The sequence below is a fragment of the Coptis chinensis genome, chromosome 6, assembly GCF_015680905.1.
Source record: "Coptis chinensis isolate HL-2020 chromosome 6, ASM1568090v1, whole genome shotgun sequence".
Taxonomy (NCBI): Eukaryota; Viridiplantae; Streptophyta; class Magnoliopsida; order Ranunculales; family Ranunculaceae; genus Coptis; species Coptis chinensis.
In genome coordinates this window covers 26,601,683-26,619,005 of record NC_141461.1, presented here as the reverse complement: position 1 = coordinate 26,619,005, position 17,323 = coordinate 26,601,683, and the positions used below count along the sequence as shown (strand labels likewise).

General features: G+C 38.3%; 2 protein-coding genes across 2 annotated transcripts; both read right to left on the bottom strand.

The window, feature by feature from the left end:
• Nucleotides 1-2,596: 2,596 nt before the first annotated feature.
• LOC147492363 (secreted RxLR effector protein 78-like) lies at nucleotides 2,597-3,010 on the bottom strand. Its single transcript, XM_086567484.1, has one exon. The coding sequence runs from the start codon at nucleotides 3,008-3,010 to the stop codon at nucleotides 2,597-2,599; it is 414 nt and encodes a 137-aa protein (XP_086423610.1).
• A 435-nt stretch (nucleotides 3,011-3,445) lies between these two features.
• LOC147492362 (uncharacterized) lies at nucleotides 3,446-4,654 on the bottom strand. The gene has a single exon (XM_086567483.1). It carries the CDS (start codon nucleotides 4,652-4,654, stop codon nucleotides 3,446-3,448), a length of 1,209 nt encoding a protein of 402 aa, XP_086423609.1.
• Between the last annotated feature and the right edge of the window lie 12,669 nt (nucleotides 4,655-17,323).

The following is a 17,323-nucleotide window of genomic DNA, read 5'->3' as shown; positions in this document are numbered from 1 at the left end:
AGCATAGAATCGAAAACCTTGTTTTGATCGAACTGGGACAGGTCCCCATAGGTCACAATGAACATTCTCTAGTGCAGCATTAGAAATATGATTGGAAGCAAAGAAAGGCAATTTGCAACTTTTACTCAATTGGCACCCTTCACATATAAAAAAAAGTTTTATTCCATTTATTTACACGAATCAGATTTTTATTACTCAAAAACTTAATTATTCTTGGCTGAGGGTGTCCTAGCCTTTGATGCCAAGCGTCTTCACTAGTAGTTCTGAATCGTGTAGAGAAAAGCCCTGTCTGCGATGCTTCATTATTCAATATGCAAAGGTTCCCTAGCTTACTCCCGGATGCCAGCACCTAGTTTGTTCTCCAATCCTTAATAGAAAATCCAGATCCAGAAAATTCAAAAGAACAAGGAAACTCAGAAGTAAGTTGTTATACAGATACTGAGTTCTTTTTCATTTCAGGCACAAATAGAACGTCATTTAATGGAATAAAACCACTTTTAGTAGAAATAGATGAATGACCAATATGAGTAATTGGTAATATGCTACCATTTCCAACCATAACTGAATCAAAACCAGAATATAGTACTATATATGTTCGCTTTTTTTTCGGTAGAAACACGTCATATATATATTATAGCATCAAAGGTCCAATACTACTCTCCAACATATGTCCAGGCAGCAGGCTCACATCCTGATTTTTGAATGCCCACTTTGCTAGGTCATGGGCTTCAAAATTTGAACATCTGCTGATCCAGTTAAACTTACAAAAGGTAAACGACTGACATAAGCCCATAATCATACATCTGATAGAGTTTAATTTCCAGTTCAAAGAATCTAAACTACAGGAGCTCTGTACAACCTGCTTACAGTCTCCTTCAAAAAGAAACGAAGTTTTGCTTGTTGTCCTTGCTAATTTGGCTGCCACTTCCATTGCCACCATCTCAGCCTCCTCAGCACTGCCTGCTTTAAAACTTCGAGTAGCTACTTCCACCAGCTTGCCTTCCCCATCCCAAGCCAATGCCCCCGCAGCAACTCTCTTATACTTGCAGTAAGCCGCATCAGATCTAATTACCAAAGTGTTCTCTTCTATCATAGGGAACAGGGTATTGTAATCCAAATTATTGCATAAAAAAGGAGGGTTAGAGTGTTGTGTGATCACTCCCTGAGTATCAGTAAAAGCTCGGCTGCTTCTACTCCTCTTAGCATAGGTCCTATGCAACAGACCCTCTTTGTTAGGTGTTTTACCCTCAAACTTTGCTTTATTCCTCATCTCCCATATCTCTTGCAGAAGAATACATGCGAGCAGACCCTTTTTTGCCATACCAGGATCTTTGGCCTTTGTCCACTCTAGAAACTCGTCCAGCCAATCTTTAATGGTCAGAGTTGCCCTCTCATCCACTCTTGCTCCCAAATCAGAGGCAAACCAAACTATCTTAATCCATTCATATTGGAAAAACAAATGATTTGGGTCCTCTTGATAAGTCCAGCAAAGAGGACAAACATAGTCTCCCTTAAGGTTGTGCCTGGTCAGTACGTCCCCTGTGGGGAGTATGTCCATATAAAGCTTCCATAGGAACAGCTGGGTACTAGCTGGCAACTTAGTTTTTCAGAGAGCCTTGATGCTCTAAGTATTAAAGGAGGATGGACCTCCATACCATCCAGAGTTATTAAAGAAATGATAAGCAGACTTCACAGAAAGTCTACCATTCATGGTGCCCCCTCTTGCCAAAGTAAAGGGTCTAATCACCACTTATTTGATGAGTGTTGCTATATCAAATGGGAACAACCTGGGAATCTTATGGTTGCCCCATCCAGAATCATCCCTAAGCATCAAGTCCCTCACCTTTAGGCTCTCAAGGTCTGGTCTGTCAGGTAACATCTCTACCAGTTTGATAGGGGCCTCATTTATCATGAGCCAAGGTTGCTTCATGACATTGACCTTGTCCCATTTGCCAATGCTCCAAACAACCCCTGGTAGGATATCCCTAGCAGTTCTATGGACTCCCTTCCAGAACCAAGAGGCCCAAGGTGGGGGTTCAGCTTTAACATCAAACCAAGACTTCCTATAAGCAGCTAGGAAGGTTTTTGCCCATATAGAAGTGTTATCTATGAGAGCTTTTCAGGCCAGCTTTGCCAGCATAGCCCTATTCATCTCCCCAGCTTTTCTTAGCCCTAGGCCTCCCAAGGCCTTAGGTTTGCATATACTATCCCACCCTATGGTGTAGATACTTTTGCTGTCTTCCTACCCATGCCACCAGAAGTTCCTACAAACTTTGTCAATCTTTTGACATGTAGATCGAGGTAGTTTGTAAGTGGCCATAGCAAAAAGAGGTGTAGCGAGTGCTACAGCTTGTATGAAGGTTGTTCTCCCAGCTTGAGAAAGGACTTTTGCCCTCCACCCTTTTATCTTATTGTGCACTTTGTCCACCAGGAAGTCAAAGTCCTTTTTTTTCTTTTGGGAGAGGACTATAGGAACCCCCAAATACTTGTCATTTCTATCAAAGAATCTCATCTTCCAATATCTTTTTAACATCTTACTATGCATCCTGTGCATATTTTTACTACAGAAGATACTAGACTTATCAAAGTTTATTTTCTATCTAGAAGCTTTGTAGTAGTCCTCAAGGATGTTCTTAAGCTTTCCACTCTTAGCTAGATTAGCTTTAGTGAAAAGGATAAGATCATCAGCATACATCATATGAGTAATAGGAGGAGCATTCCTTCTGATTTTAATGCCATGTATATCTCTATTACTCTCTACCTTTACTATCATCCTTGAAAGAGCTTCTGACACCAGAATAAACAGGTATGGGGAGAGAGGATCTCCCTGTCTCAGGCCTCTATCCGGATTAAATTGCTTAAGGGGAAACCCATTAAGCAGCACCCTATAGGAAACAATTGTGATACATTGGGAGATGAGGAATCTCCACTTATCACTGAACTCTAACCTTTGAAAGATACTGTCAATGAAGGACCACTCTACTCTGTCATAAGCTTTAGCCATATCCATCTTAAGGGCTAAAAACCTTTTTTTGGTTTTCATATGGTTCATATTGTGAAAGATCTCACTGGCTAAGCCAATATTGTCTCCAATACTCCTCCATCTTAAGGGCTAAAAACCTTTTTTTGGTTTTCATATGGTTCATATTGTGAAAGATCTCACTGGCTAAGCCAATATTGTCTCCAATACTCCTCCCTTTTATGAAGGCACATTGAAAAGGGGAGACAATCTTATTGATATGTGATTTGAGTCTATTAGCCAGAATCTTTGCTATAATCTTGTAGCAGAAGTTACAGAGGCTAATAGGTCTGAACTTAGCTATATGATCCGGATTAGAGATTTTTGGAATAAGAGCAATAAAAGTCTCATAGAAACTAGGGTTCATGCTACTTTGAGTAACTTTTTTTTTTTTACACAATCAATCATAGAAGGACCAATAACATTCTAACACTGCTGATAGAAGCAACCCTGGAACCCATCAGGTCCAGGTGCTTTAAGAGCCCCCATCTTCTTTACCACATTCCAAATGTCATCCCCAGTAGGACAGGTAGTGAGAATCTCATTTTCTCTGTCTGTAATGCATGGAGAGAACAGAGTAAGAATATTTTCATTGATATCTGGCTCATTAGAGGTATATATACCATCAAAGTATTCTTTCACTGCCAGACCCACTTCCTGCCTTCCCTCCCTCCACCTGCCCTCATTATCTTTAATCTTATCAATATGGTTTTTTCTCCTTCTGTAAACAATAGATAGGTGGAAGAACTTGGTGTTCCTGCCACCTTCTTTGATCCAGCGTTGGCTAGACTTCTGTTTCCAAAAGTCTTCCTCCTTTTCATACCACTCAAACAAGCTAGCTTTCAGCTGTTTTGCTTTCTCATGGTTGGTAAGATTAAAAGCTTTTTGGAGAACTCTATCCAGATCCTTTTGGATTCTCTTAATATTGTGGAAGATGTTACCAAAAATTTTTTTGTTCCAAAAAGTAAGCCTTTTTTCAGTATTTTTTAGCCTGTTTATAACCCTCCAGTCAGGCATAACATGAGTTACCTCATTCCATGCCTCATCAATAACAGGTTTACAAGTAGCATCCTTTAGCCACATGTCAAAGAACCTGAAATGCCTCTCCACATTCTCCACTGTTGGCTTGAGATGGATCATAAGAGATAGGTGATCTGATGTAGCATTAGCCACATTCCTGACCACCATATTGGGGAACAAATCCATCCAGTCAGCAGTGGCAAATGCACGATCAAGCCTTTCAAGGATGTTGTCTTTTACCTTTCTATTGTTGTTCCATGTAAACTTGGGGCCTTTATACCCCAAGTCAATCAAACTCAAATTATTAATCAGAGAATTAAAATCAAGCATGCAATTGGTAAAAACAGCTTTGCCCCCTATTTTCTCATCCAGAGATTTTATGGCGTTAAAATATCCAAAGATGATCCAAGGGCCAGGTATGGCAGGGGCAGTTTCTCTAAGTTTAGCCCAGAATCTATGTCTAAGATGTGTATTAGGTTCCCCATAGACAAAACTAAAAAACCAAGAAGTAGAACTTTGGTAATCTGAGAGTTTACCTATTATCTGGTTTACCGTAGCTCCTAGAACCTCCAGATTTACTCCCTCTTTCCAAAATATAGCCAGACCACCTCTCATCCCATTAGTTGGTACACAAAAGGAATTATCATACTTAATCACCTTACTTAATTGCCTTATCCTATTTTCTCATACTTTTGTTTCAGACAAGCAAATAATCTCAGGTTGATGTTGCCTCACCAGATCCTTTAGATTTTGAATTGCCGTGGAGGAACCTATTCCCCGGTAATTCCAAGCTTGTATCATTTTTGGTGAGGCAGCTGTTTGGGGACAACTGCCGCAAACCCTAGAGGAGGACCACACAAACCTCCACTGCTACTTGACTCACTACTGTTGCCTTTTACTCTTGCACCACCACCATAGCCACTACACACACCCCTTGATTTCTTGGTTCTCTTACCTTTCCACTGCTCTCTGAACTTGGGATTGAGACTTTTCACCACCGTTGAGTCATCAAAAGCAAGAGGCTGAGATTGGGAGATACCATCTCAGATTCATAAACCAAATCACGAGGGGCATTTCCAGTTGATACCTCCTCTTGATGATTCTCATTATACACTACCATACCTTGCTCCTCGTCATCAGATGGATCCTCTTCTTCTTCATCTGTTGAGTAGGCATTTACCTCTGATGAATAATCTTCTTCTTCCTCTGTAAAAGCATCTGAAGGAATGTCTTATTTAGGGATGTCCCCTCCTTCATCTACATAGGGCTCACTAGAATCCAACGAACCTTCAGATGGTACACTTAACTCCATCGACTCACTTGATACTGGGATAATTGGGGCATTTTCCGGTATCATCAAGTTCCCCATTCCCCTTGACCTCAGATCATCAGCTTCAAGCTTAGCCCTCTTCGACTTCTGTACTGCCAGCCTCCAACTAATCCTTCGTCACCCATGATCACCCATACTTTCTGTTTCTAAACCGTTTCCTAAGAGCCTAAACACTTTCCTTTTTTTCCCCACACCAGACTCTGTTGATTCCTTTCTGAAGCATCTGAAAAAACCTCTTTTATTTCCTCTTCTAGCCACCACAAATTTTCCCCCTTTGCCTCGTGTTGGTTGCCCAATGAAACAAAAATATGGTGTAACAGGTCCATTCTGGATGGAGGCACGCTTAGTCCCATCTAATTCATGGTAATCAAGGTGAGGAATAATTGCCTCGGTAAGGTGAGAAGCACTATTTTTCGGAGAGGTATAATCACTCCTTTTTGCTTTTCCAGTTCCCGAGCTAGCACCTTCCAAGCCTAGGTCTCCTATTTCCACCTTGACACACTCCGAATCTGGGTTAGATGCAAACCTTCCAGAAGCTGGATCATAACCTAGGCCCAACGTCAAGTCCACCGATCAACTTTCCTTACCCATGTCCTCATCCAGTTCCATACCCGGCCCATTCCTATCTGTGCTCCAAACCACCAATGCCCCATAGCTGGTTCCTTGCATATTTAAAAGGCCCATGTGTCCATCTTGTGCCTCTTGGGCTTAGACGTGTGTATCTGACCCAAGACCAGGTCCAGTGAGGTTTGGGCCCCCCAACCCAATAATAGCAATGGTCACTGACAAAGACTTTTCAAAAAGAGCCGTTCTGCTCTCTTCCAAACCTAGTACGCTCTCCTCAGCTGCCACAGGCCTGTTGTCAATTGGTTATTCCATGTGTGGTCTTCTTCTTGGAGGTGTTGTCAGAATCCCCATCCTGTTCCAGTTCCGTTTCACCGGTGAACCTCTGTTCTTTGCTGGAATCTGGTCATACCTCAGTTTTTGTGGTGTTCCAGAGATCGTAATTGACCTAGGGCTTGAGCTTATTGCCCCATTATAGAACATATTTGCTCTCATCATGAAAGAGAAATTGTTCTTTACATCCCTTGGAGATCCCCCATACTTCCTCATTTCCATACTGTACTTTTCACGCTGGTAACAATAATGTAGATCATGCCCAATACAGCCACAGAAGTAACAGAAAATTTCCAATTTTTCATACTTGAAAGTGATTGGGAAAGTTTCCCCCAATTATGTTTGGAGATCTATGCCTTTTAGCAGTCTTTCCTTGATATCCATCCTCACTCTGACCCTAGCTACCGGTTTGTTGAACTCCGTTGAGCACAGTAGGTCCACCGCCTTAACTTTGCCCAAGCTTTGCCCCACCTTGTTTACATTATCTTCATTGATTCGGTTACTTGGGAGCCCATATATCTAAACCCAAAAATCCACCATATCAAACTTCCAGTTCTCATCTACTAGTTCAGAGGCCTTCCATTTTTTAAACGAGAGAATGAACCCCTGAACCATCCAAGGTCCATTCTTTCTTACATGTTCATATTCCCCAGGGTTCTCGAATTCCAGCTTAAACAAACCCTTCGCTAAAGATTCTATCTTGGTGTTACCCCTCGTTTGCCAGCATCTATGGAGCTCCTCCGCAAGATCTTGAAGGGGTATGTTTTTACCTCCAAACAACTTTCCCAGCAGGGTGTACTGTCCCCCTACACTGGCCTCCATATTCTTGCAACCAATATCAATTACTCTTTTTTCCTTGTTGCAAAAAAGATTCTGCATCTCATCTTGGAGTATTTCAACTTTAGATTTGGATGATTCATCTGTCTCCATCCTTGTTGGTGGCCCCCCTGTAAGGGAGTCCATGGTATATCCTGCAAAATAGTTAGATGGGGAGAATAACAAGGGAAAGAGAGTACTAAAGCTACCATATCTAGCCAAAGCCAATATAACAGTATCTACAGAAAAAACAAAAATAAAGGAGAAAGAAATCAAGACTATATAGAGAAAGCGTGAGAGAGATGATATGCAGAGAATGAAGTAAGCCTATACATAGCAGGGGATCAATTTGAATTTTGAAGATAGAAGTTCAAAAGAGATAGAGGGAAGCTGCTTTGAGCCGCAGCAGAGCTTCTACAATTGGCTTAATTACAAAAATATGCAACGTATTTGGGTCCTCTTAACACTTGCATCATCATACTATTTTTTGTAACAAACGTATCAACGTACTAATATCGATTTAACAAAAATAGCAATCCGTTAGGATCTGTCACTTAAGTGATGATGTGTCTGTTTTTTTTTCAATTTTATTTTTTTGTATTTTCCACCCGACATAATACAAGGACATGATGTGGCAAAATGTTGGTTACAAAATATGGATCTTTCTAAAACCCACAGTTTGAGTAAGAATGGGTCTCAAACCGACCCATATATTTGTCCTTCTTCTTCACCCATTAGCCCCGTTTTCACCAACTCAAATCTCAAAACACCAAAGTAAATTGCAATTCCGCCGTTAAATTTGCATTAAATTTGCGACTCCGCGTGTTCTGGCAATAAGAAAAAGTCTTATTCTTTTTTTCCTTGGCATTGATTTCTTCCTGCATAGTATCTCTCCAGCAAGAATGATTAAAGGCTTTAGCAAATGATTCAAGTTCATGAGAAGATTGAACTGACATGAGGTGCACCTACTGCAGGATCTGTCATCTCATGAATTCCTTCAAAATTGGGAACCCACGGGTTTTTAAGATTTTCAATACCCATGTTTCCCAAAGCGACACTTCGTTCCACTCCTTTCATTTATACTCCAAGTGCGATCGCTATAATATATAAGAGAAAGAGAGTTATAAGTTAAAAAATATTTTATCCAGAGAAGGAATGATACAGGCATTAAAACTATTTCCGTTTTGCAGGTTGCTCAAGTGCTATTAACACTTCCATACTCTTTTCACAACTACGTAGACGTAGAAGTTCTCGAAAGAATGATATATATCTCGAGATTTATATTATATGCCAAAATTTTGATTTTGATTTGCAATTTTGATATTTTGATATATGCAAAAAATTTAGTATTTCAATAGATGTCGGCATTTTGTTTCATTAGTAAACAATTTGCCACATAAGTTGCTTATATTTTGCCATGTGGAGAATATAAATAAAATGAAATTGAAAAAAAATGGACACATCATCACTTAACTGACGGATCCTAATGGATTCTTATTTTTGTTAAATCATGCATAGTATATTGATACGTTTGTTACAAAAAATAGTATGTTGATGCGAGTGTCAAGAGGACCTAAGTACGTTGCATATTTCTGTAATTAAGCCATATATGTTTGTGATCTTACTTCGATCACCAGTCATATGTGCAGTGTGTAGTAGCACCGGTGTTAGGCAACCATTCAGATAGCTCCTTAGAGACGTTCATGTTAGGGAAAATGATACCAATAGATCCCCACTAAGATAGCTTGAATATGAACACTTTAAACTCCAATCGAATCTTAAGCTTTCGCTACAACCAATAACCTCTATTCTAAGCAATTGAATTAACTATCACAAACAAGTAATAGCAATGTAAAGTAAAAGCATAACACAATGAGACAAGATTTACCGTGGTTTGGCCAATTATGCCTACGTCCACAAGAGCCAATCCTTTTATAAGTATGGGAATGAAGTTTACAATCACTCCTCACAAGTATCTCCAACTTACTAGATCTCTTTTCACTTACCTCTCTCCTTAAAAGTTTTTTCTCTTTGCAAGGTTTTCCACTCAATTTTGGTTGCACTCAAAATTTGTTTCTCTCAAAAATGTATATTGCTCAAAAACCTAACTTTGGTTTTATAGTATTCTGAAATTTTGGCGAGCTATGAAATTCTGGTTCCAATCGACATGCCAATGTCGAATTATCAGGTCCCGAACGACATGGTGAGGTCGGGATGATGTTTCTCCAAACGATGTGTGCAGATCATGGGAAGTCAAACTTTTAGTAGTATTTGCTCCTAATGACGGCTGCAGACCACTCGAGCTCCTTACGAACAATGTCATGAGATCGCCCAAGCCACATGTGGACGATGCCACCAAGTCATACCAACACATGGTGAGGGACCCTAACAATCTCCCCCCCCCCCCCAACCATGAGGGGGGTACTCCACGCATTCCCGAATCAACATGAGGAGTGTGCTACTATTCCGGTGGTAGCACAACAAATATCAAACTTGCCTTTCGGAAAAAATTTGGTCATCATATTCGACCCATTCTTGTCGGTATGGATATTCTCAATGCATAATTGCTTTTTTTCGAGAACTTCTCTAATCCAATGATAACTCACATGTATGTGCTTAGATATAGAAAGAAAACTCAGATTCTTGCTCAAATGGATAGCGCTCTGATTATCACAAAGAACTACAAACTGTTTCTGCTTTAGCCTTAGTTCATTGGAGAACATCTTCATCCATAGCATCTCTTTGCAACACTCAGTTGGCTTCTGTAGTGGAGAGGGTAACACACTTTTGCATCTTAGATTGCCAAGAAACTGCTCCCCCTGCAAATGTAAACAGATAACCAGAAATGAACTTCATCGAGTCAACATCACCTACCATATCTGCATCTGTGTAACCTTCAAGTAAGGTCTTATTTCCACCAAAACACAAACACACCTTAGAAGTGCCCTTGAGATATCTCAATATCCACTTAACACCTTCCAAATGCTCTTTACCCAGATTTGACAGAAATCGGCTTATAACACCAATGGTGAAAGCAATATCCGGTCTTGTACACACTATTGCATATATACATCAAGCTGCCAACTGCAGATGCATAAGGAATCTTTTGCATTTCTTTCTTCTCATGCTCACCCTATGGACACTTATATTTGGTCATGCAGAATTGACCACCAAGCGGACAACTCACTGGCTTCCCTTGATCCATGTTGAATCTCTTCAACACCTTCTCAATATAGCTTTCTTTATCGAGAAAGCCACAACTTCCCACTATTTCGATTTTGTCACAAGTGATCCGCATACCAAGTATCTATTTTGTTTGACCCAAATCCTTCATCTCAAAGAACTTATTCAAGTTTTTATTCAAATTGGATATGTTGTTGATGTTTTGGCCAACTGTCAATATATCATCTACATACAACAAGAGCACTATAAAATCCCCATCTGGAAACTTCTAAACAAACACACAATGATCGAACATAAACTACTTGTAGCCATGTTTCACCATAAAGGACTCAAACTTCATGTACCACTGTCTCGGTGCCTTCTTCAAACCATACAAACTCTTTTTTTACCAAATCCCTTCACAACAAGCTAGGTGAGCTTTGTGCCTTAGATGTTGATTACTCTCTTCATGATTGACTTTGAAAACCTATTTGTTCTTGAGAACTCTTCTTCCTTTCGGTTTCTCGATCAACTAAGTCATAAGTGTGATTCTTGTGTAAATTAAGAACCCATCTCATCTTGTATGACCTTCAACCACTTCTTTTTGTATGTACTTTTAAGAATCTCTTGATAGTACATAGGTTCTCCACCATCAGATAGTAAAACATACGTATATAGTGGATACCTGGTTGAAGCTTGTCTTTCTCTCTCGGATCTCCTCACCTCATCTTCTTGTGGCTCAAGAGGATGCACTTCTTCTTGCTCAGGTGGTGGTTCATGCACTTTATCTGCATCTTCTATCTCAATAGGTTCAATCCCATCATGAACAATAGGATCATCATCATGAGCCTCAAACCCATGGTTCTTTGCATTCTCAATCCCTTCTGCAACTCATTCCACAGTAGGAACTTCTGGTTATAAATCAACAAGATCATCAACGAAAGCTTCTAGCTTCTCACCATTCTCAAAGTCTTCTATTGTTTGATCTTCCAAGAACACAACATCTCGACTTCGGATTACCCTTTTGTTGATTGGATCATAAAGTTTGTAACCAAACTTCTCATCGCCATAACCCAAAAAAATGCACTGCTTGGCATTGTCATCAAGCTTTGACCTCTCATCCTTGGGAATGTGAACAAATGCTCTACACCCAAATGCTTACAAGTATCCATAATTAACATCTCTGCCTGACCATACTCTCTCTAGATAATCACTATTCAGAGGTTTCAAAGGTGATAGGTTGATCACATGTATGGCTATGCGCATTGCTTCTTCTACCCAGTAACTTCTTGTTAACTTAGAATGAGACAACATACATCACATCCTATCTACAATGGTATGGTGCTTAAGGTTTGGTGATTCTTCTGGTTTATGGTTTTCTCCAATCAAGTTAGTTCTTTATGTTTTGAGTTATTAGTCTCATTGCCCACACCATGGGATGGAAGTATAGAATAGGGTTTATATTTTACAATATTAATATCATGCTAATGTTCTTTACTTTTATTCTAGTAGTGTAGTTCTTTAGAGTTAGGGAAGTATTCTTTGTGTTTTCCTAGAAGGGGTAGATCAGGGAGTGGCTGACTAGGGGTAGTATTTTTTGTGTTTGCCTTAAGTGGTGATTCATTGAATGGCTGCCTAATTAGGAAGTACTCATTGATGTTGCTCTCGATAATACATTGAATGGCTACCCGAACTTACATAAAAGGGAAGAAGATATTAATAATGTAAACATAGAAATAACCTTAAGTAGAAATAAGTGTTAACGGTGTTTCGTCCAAGAGGGCACCAACACTCGCTTGATTACCTAATTGTAGTCTACTTGTAAGAACAATCATGAAGTAGAAGGTCACAGATCAAAGGTAACGGTGGATTCAAATATTTTAAATTCCCTCTCATATAATCAATCACTAGTTTAGTTTAGCATTAGTAATTCACAATCTCTACAACCATTGTTTTTAATCTCTCAAACTCCCTTTCCAATCATGTCTTTATTCACAATACAACTTAAAAGTGAAACGATATCCTACTCATCATTTACTCAATGAGAATTAATTAGGTTTTGATCTTGTGTAGTTTTGGTCAACGACATCTGATAAGCACCCACAATTGTAATATAAACCCCATAGAGACATTATATATTGGTTAATTATGTGTGTAATAAATGCAAATTAATTGTATTTCCATGCTTTTGCAGGTTTTGATACGTAAACAATGAAATTTCAACAAAACTGGCATTTTGGCATGGAAACAAAGTGAATATGCTAATTGGAAACAAAGCCTTTTTATCAAGTCCAAAAGAAGCCAAATGGAAGCTTAAATCAAGCCCATGAAGCCTGGTCAAAATATTCAATTCCAGGTCAACCCTAGTCAAATCTTGCAGAAAAGTCAATGAAACTTCAGAAAATCGTATCTTTTGACTCCGAACTCCGTTTTGGGTGTGTGACCTGTCAAAATGATCAGCACGACAAGCTCTACACAATGGTATATAGGTTATATCAATTTACTAGACTAAAAATTAAAACAGGTCCGAACCAAGACAAAGTAAAAATCCAATTACTATTCGTCATGCTATCATTAAGTGGAAGCTTATGTAATCACCCATTTTCTCCACTTAATACATGCACAAACCACATCTAATTATTTATCTTATAATGGGAGTTACTATTTACCCATTTTCTCCACTTAGATTAAATAAATTCCATTATAAAAGTAGATTAATTTGTAACATTTGGATTGAAAATATAAGATGTAATCTTGGCCACCCATTTCACTCTTTTGAAACTATAAATAGGAGGGGTGGTGCTCTAAATAAACTTGCCAATTTACTTGTGATTTGTGGTCTTGTAGCCCTTCACTCTCTTCTTCTTCTTCTTCTTCTTCTCAATCTTTAGTTCTTCTTAAGTATCTCTTGTAAGTAGTTCATAGATCCTAGGATCATGAGCTAAAACCCTCCTTTGTGGAGGGTTGATGATGCTCATGTGAGGAGAAGCTCCATTAATAGAGTCTTTCATTACTTTAATTTTCCACAAGCTTGTTATCAACATCAACTGCAAAATAGTTTATGTTAATAACAAGCTAGGACTTGTTAGAGTATTCTAGAGATAGAGTACCATAATAAGTCCTCATGCTACTAGGTTATCTTAGAGATAAGATAAATCTACTAGGGATCAAACTTGGTATTCTTCTTGGGTTTGTCTATGAACCCAATAATGATTATAGTTCTTGTAATTAATTGATTAAAAATAGTAGTTAACCTTGCATGAGTGGAGTTAATCCTCCACATATAACTTTCCACATTTTTTTCTCTCATTCTATCTTCTCTAAGCAAATTTAGAATTAAGTTGTTGATTGTAATTTGAAAGTGAATTTAAAGTAAGTGTAGTGTAAAACTTCCAACAAAATTCTTCGCTTATAAAGGTTTATTGTGATTAGTTGAGTGAAGTTGTGAACCAAGAGTGCTTAAATGTTAGGCATGGGATGAAACCTTGCTCGAGCTACTCGAACAATGATTTGAGAGCAAGGTACTTGATATAAATCAGCTAAAAAGTGATTATCAAATGGCGCCGCTGCAATCCTAACATCTACCAAAACGCGACAAGAGAGCTCGTATACGTCACGGGGAATCCCCCCTCTTCTCTCCCTTCCATTTATTCTATTTATTTTTTTTTACTTTATTTTTGTCTACTATTATTTTTTAACTTTTGTTTTATTTTTTTTGTCACAGGTTCTCATATCTAGCACTAGATTCAAGTTCTTGAGATCACGACTAAAAAGATGGCGTCTTGTGAGTCCCCGGTTTAACGATTAATTGTAGCGACTTGTAGTAGTTGTTTTTTAGTCGCGCCTGCTACTGTTCTGGGGAATTAGATTCCCACGTTTGAACGTCAAGTCCTCCAAAATCCATATGATATCACTACCTACCTGAGGTAGTGAAACCTATTCCTGGAAGGGATATTAGTATTCCATATCTTGCGAGGAAGTTCTGAAATCATTTCTATATCTATAAGGTGGAGTTACGGGATGATTTTTAGGTTCCATTTTCTATCACTCCTCGGCTCACTTGCTAGAGGAGTAACTTCTTGCATGATATAACCTGTTTAGACCTTGTATACGTATAGTAGTATGTATTATAATATTTGTTTGCAGATTAGGATTGCTTAGTATATATGTATGTATGAATGTATGGTTTAGAGATTTTGTATAAGTATTCGATTTTGTCAAGAAAGAGGAGAACATTCCAACAAGGGTTAAAATCTGAGTTAGGTAAGTTGTTTCTAAGCCCTTCAAGGCAAAGCTGCTCTCTATATGACATTCACAATCTCAATGAGTATTGACGAAATTGAATCTTTATACAAAACATGCGTTAACTAGTGTCGTATATATTGTGTAAATAGACGCATGTTTTGTGAGTTGTCGTATATAGCATGCTTATAATTTGAGTTGTCTAAGCATATTTGTAATATGAGATTTGTTTTTACGTCGCATGTTAAAATTTGTTGATTATAAGTTGTTTACATTCTACGTATTTTTGTACCTTGTATAAATTGTGTTTTAGTTGTATTGCCATATTTGTTTGTATAATTCGTGAATATTAAAAACACTACGTAAATAAATAAATATATATATATATATAGTGATAAGAGCCCAAAACTGTAGTTTTAACCCTGTAACAGACATACTTTTAGACCAATTATGTGAGTAATAATTAAGAGTTAACACTGATTACGTGTTTTTATGCATTCCAGGCTTCAAAGTCCATTATGTGCAGAAATGTGCCACTTTAGCGAGATAAAGGAGCAAAGGTCGGTTACTAAGGAGTTCCGTGATTAAAGGCCAAGATTCAAGAAGACAAAACCTTTCTAAAAGCCCGGTCAAAAGCTGAAAAGTCGGCCGCGACTTGACACAAGTCGTGAGAACTTCCGAAGGCCGTATCTTTGGACTCAGACCTCGGAATGGGGCCTACCTTATGTCAACACAACCGGCTTGGAAAGAGCTTTCCAATGGTCCAAGCCTTGACCCAATAAGAGGAGCAGAAGTGGACGAAAAGTCTATTGAAGCCAACTGCAGCTGAAGAGGCCTTTTGAATTTGAAAGAATTGGGTTTTGGGCACGATTCTCGCCCCAAAACATGGCTCCAAGCCCATGCACGATTTTTGGATCTGAATGTATAAAAACCAAAGCTTCACTCTTTGTTAATGGTAGATAGTTAGACCTAGATTAAAAATTAGATTAGTAGCCTCCATTAATTAGTTTTTATCTCAGGTTTTAAATTTCATTCCACTGTTTTAAATTAAAACTTTAAATCATTGTTCTTTATTGATTAGATAAATAAAATAGTTATTCTTGTCAATTTCGATTTTTGTCATTTACAAATTATTAGATCTAATTTCAATTCTTGTTATCATTCAATTCTTAGTTATTAATTAGATTTGATTATTGTTTAGTTAAATTTCATAAAGTTAGAATCTTTGTAATATGTTGTATTCAATTTCAATGGGAAATGATGGTTTGATGAATCAAGGCTAAAACCTCCATTAGAGGGGTTGATGAAGCCTTGATGAAAACTTAGTTGTATAGTGTAGAAGCGTTGTAGAGTCTATTCCATTCTAGAAGGTTAGTGTTTAAGCCATGAGAATGGGTGGGCGACCTCACATGCTAGTTATAATTGGTAGAAATGCCATGTTAATTAGGGATTAGAGCGAGCAATTCTTACCATAAGAACGTAAGAATTGGATTACAACAGTCTATTCTAGGTGATTAAGTTGGATTCGAGGTGGATTCAATTCCCCTCTAATTCTTTATCTAGATTCAAGAACATTAGTATTTCCATATATTTCGTAGTGACATTCAACATATTGCTTTTCATATTGCATCGTAGTATAATTCCCCCTTCGTAAAACTCTCATTAGACTTAAGACCGACTAATTAGACTAGAAAACATTCCATGATAGAGCACTAGGAGTGGAACGAACTTCCTACTCCACTATATTCGATAGATTTGAGAGTAGAAATCTTTGATAAGCATATAGGATCATAAATAGTTTTAGTTTACTTACGTTTTGAGTTTCATCGTTCATTTCGTAGGTAAGCTATTCAATTTTATCATTATCATATAGTGTCTAGGAAGCTTGCAAAAATTGAGGTTCTCAATCAGTCAAGTGACCTGGCTGTTTGTCTATGCCAACGTAAACCTTATTCAACTGTTATCATTAGCAAAGGCTCAAGCTTACATTGTCCATCTTCATCCTCACGTAATTGAATTAATCACGTAAAAATTTATTCCTTGTATGCCTTAGCTAATTTTATACTTGTATGAGATTAAGGTCTGGTACTAATAAGGAACTTGAACACACATATCGTAGAATAAAATACCATAAGCAATTACGTAAATTATCACCTCAAACAAGCTACTCCTCTGACACTAAACCTCAAAAAGCGAATCAATTGCCATTAACTCCTCTAGTTATGGCTGAAACAACTATTATAGTCGAGAAGCCCCTTTCGAACTTCTACACTGCTTTAAAGGAAGGACCTTCTTCCTGTATCAAACTTGCAGACCTTAATGTGAACTTTCGAATCCCGCCAAACGTCTTCAATTTGTTACCCGTTTGCCATGGTTTGGAACATGAGAAACCATATAATCATCTTCATCAGTTCCAGACAGTCCTAAATACTTTCCATCATCCCAACATTTCCGACGAGCAACTCTTGCTACGGTTCTTTCCTTTCACCGTAGCCGATAAAGCTTCGGTCTGGTTAGCAGGCGAACCACCTCATTCTTACGACACATGGGAAAAATTAGTACAATCATTCATGATTAAATTCTACACTCAGAAGAAAACCAAAGAGATACTTCAGAAGATCCAATTCTTTCGTCAACATCCTCAGGAATCCTTTACAGAATCCTGGGAAAGATTCAATGATCTTCTTCTCGAATGTCCCCATCACCAACTCGACACTGGTGTCCTCGTTCGTTCTTTCTTTAATGGTCTTTCCGATCATCAACAAGAAACGCTCGATATCATGAACGGTGGTAATTTCTTGGATAAAGGTGCTAATGAAGCATTCAAATTCCTTGAA

Excerpts from the sequence above, each read along its gene's own strand:
- LOC147492363 (XM_086567484.1), bottom strand. The coding sequence starts at position 3,010 with ATGGATATGGCTAAAGCTTATGACAGAGTAGAGTGGTCCTTCATTGAC.
- LOC147492362 (XM_086567483.1), bottom strand. The coding sequence starts at position 4,654 with ATGAGAGGTGGTCTGGCTATATTTTGGAAAGAGGGAGTAAATCTGGAG.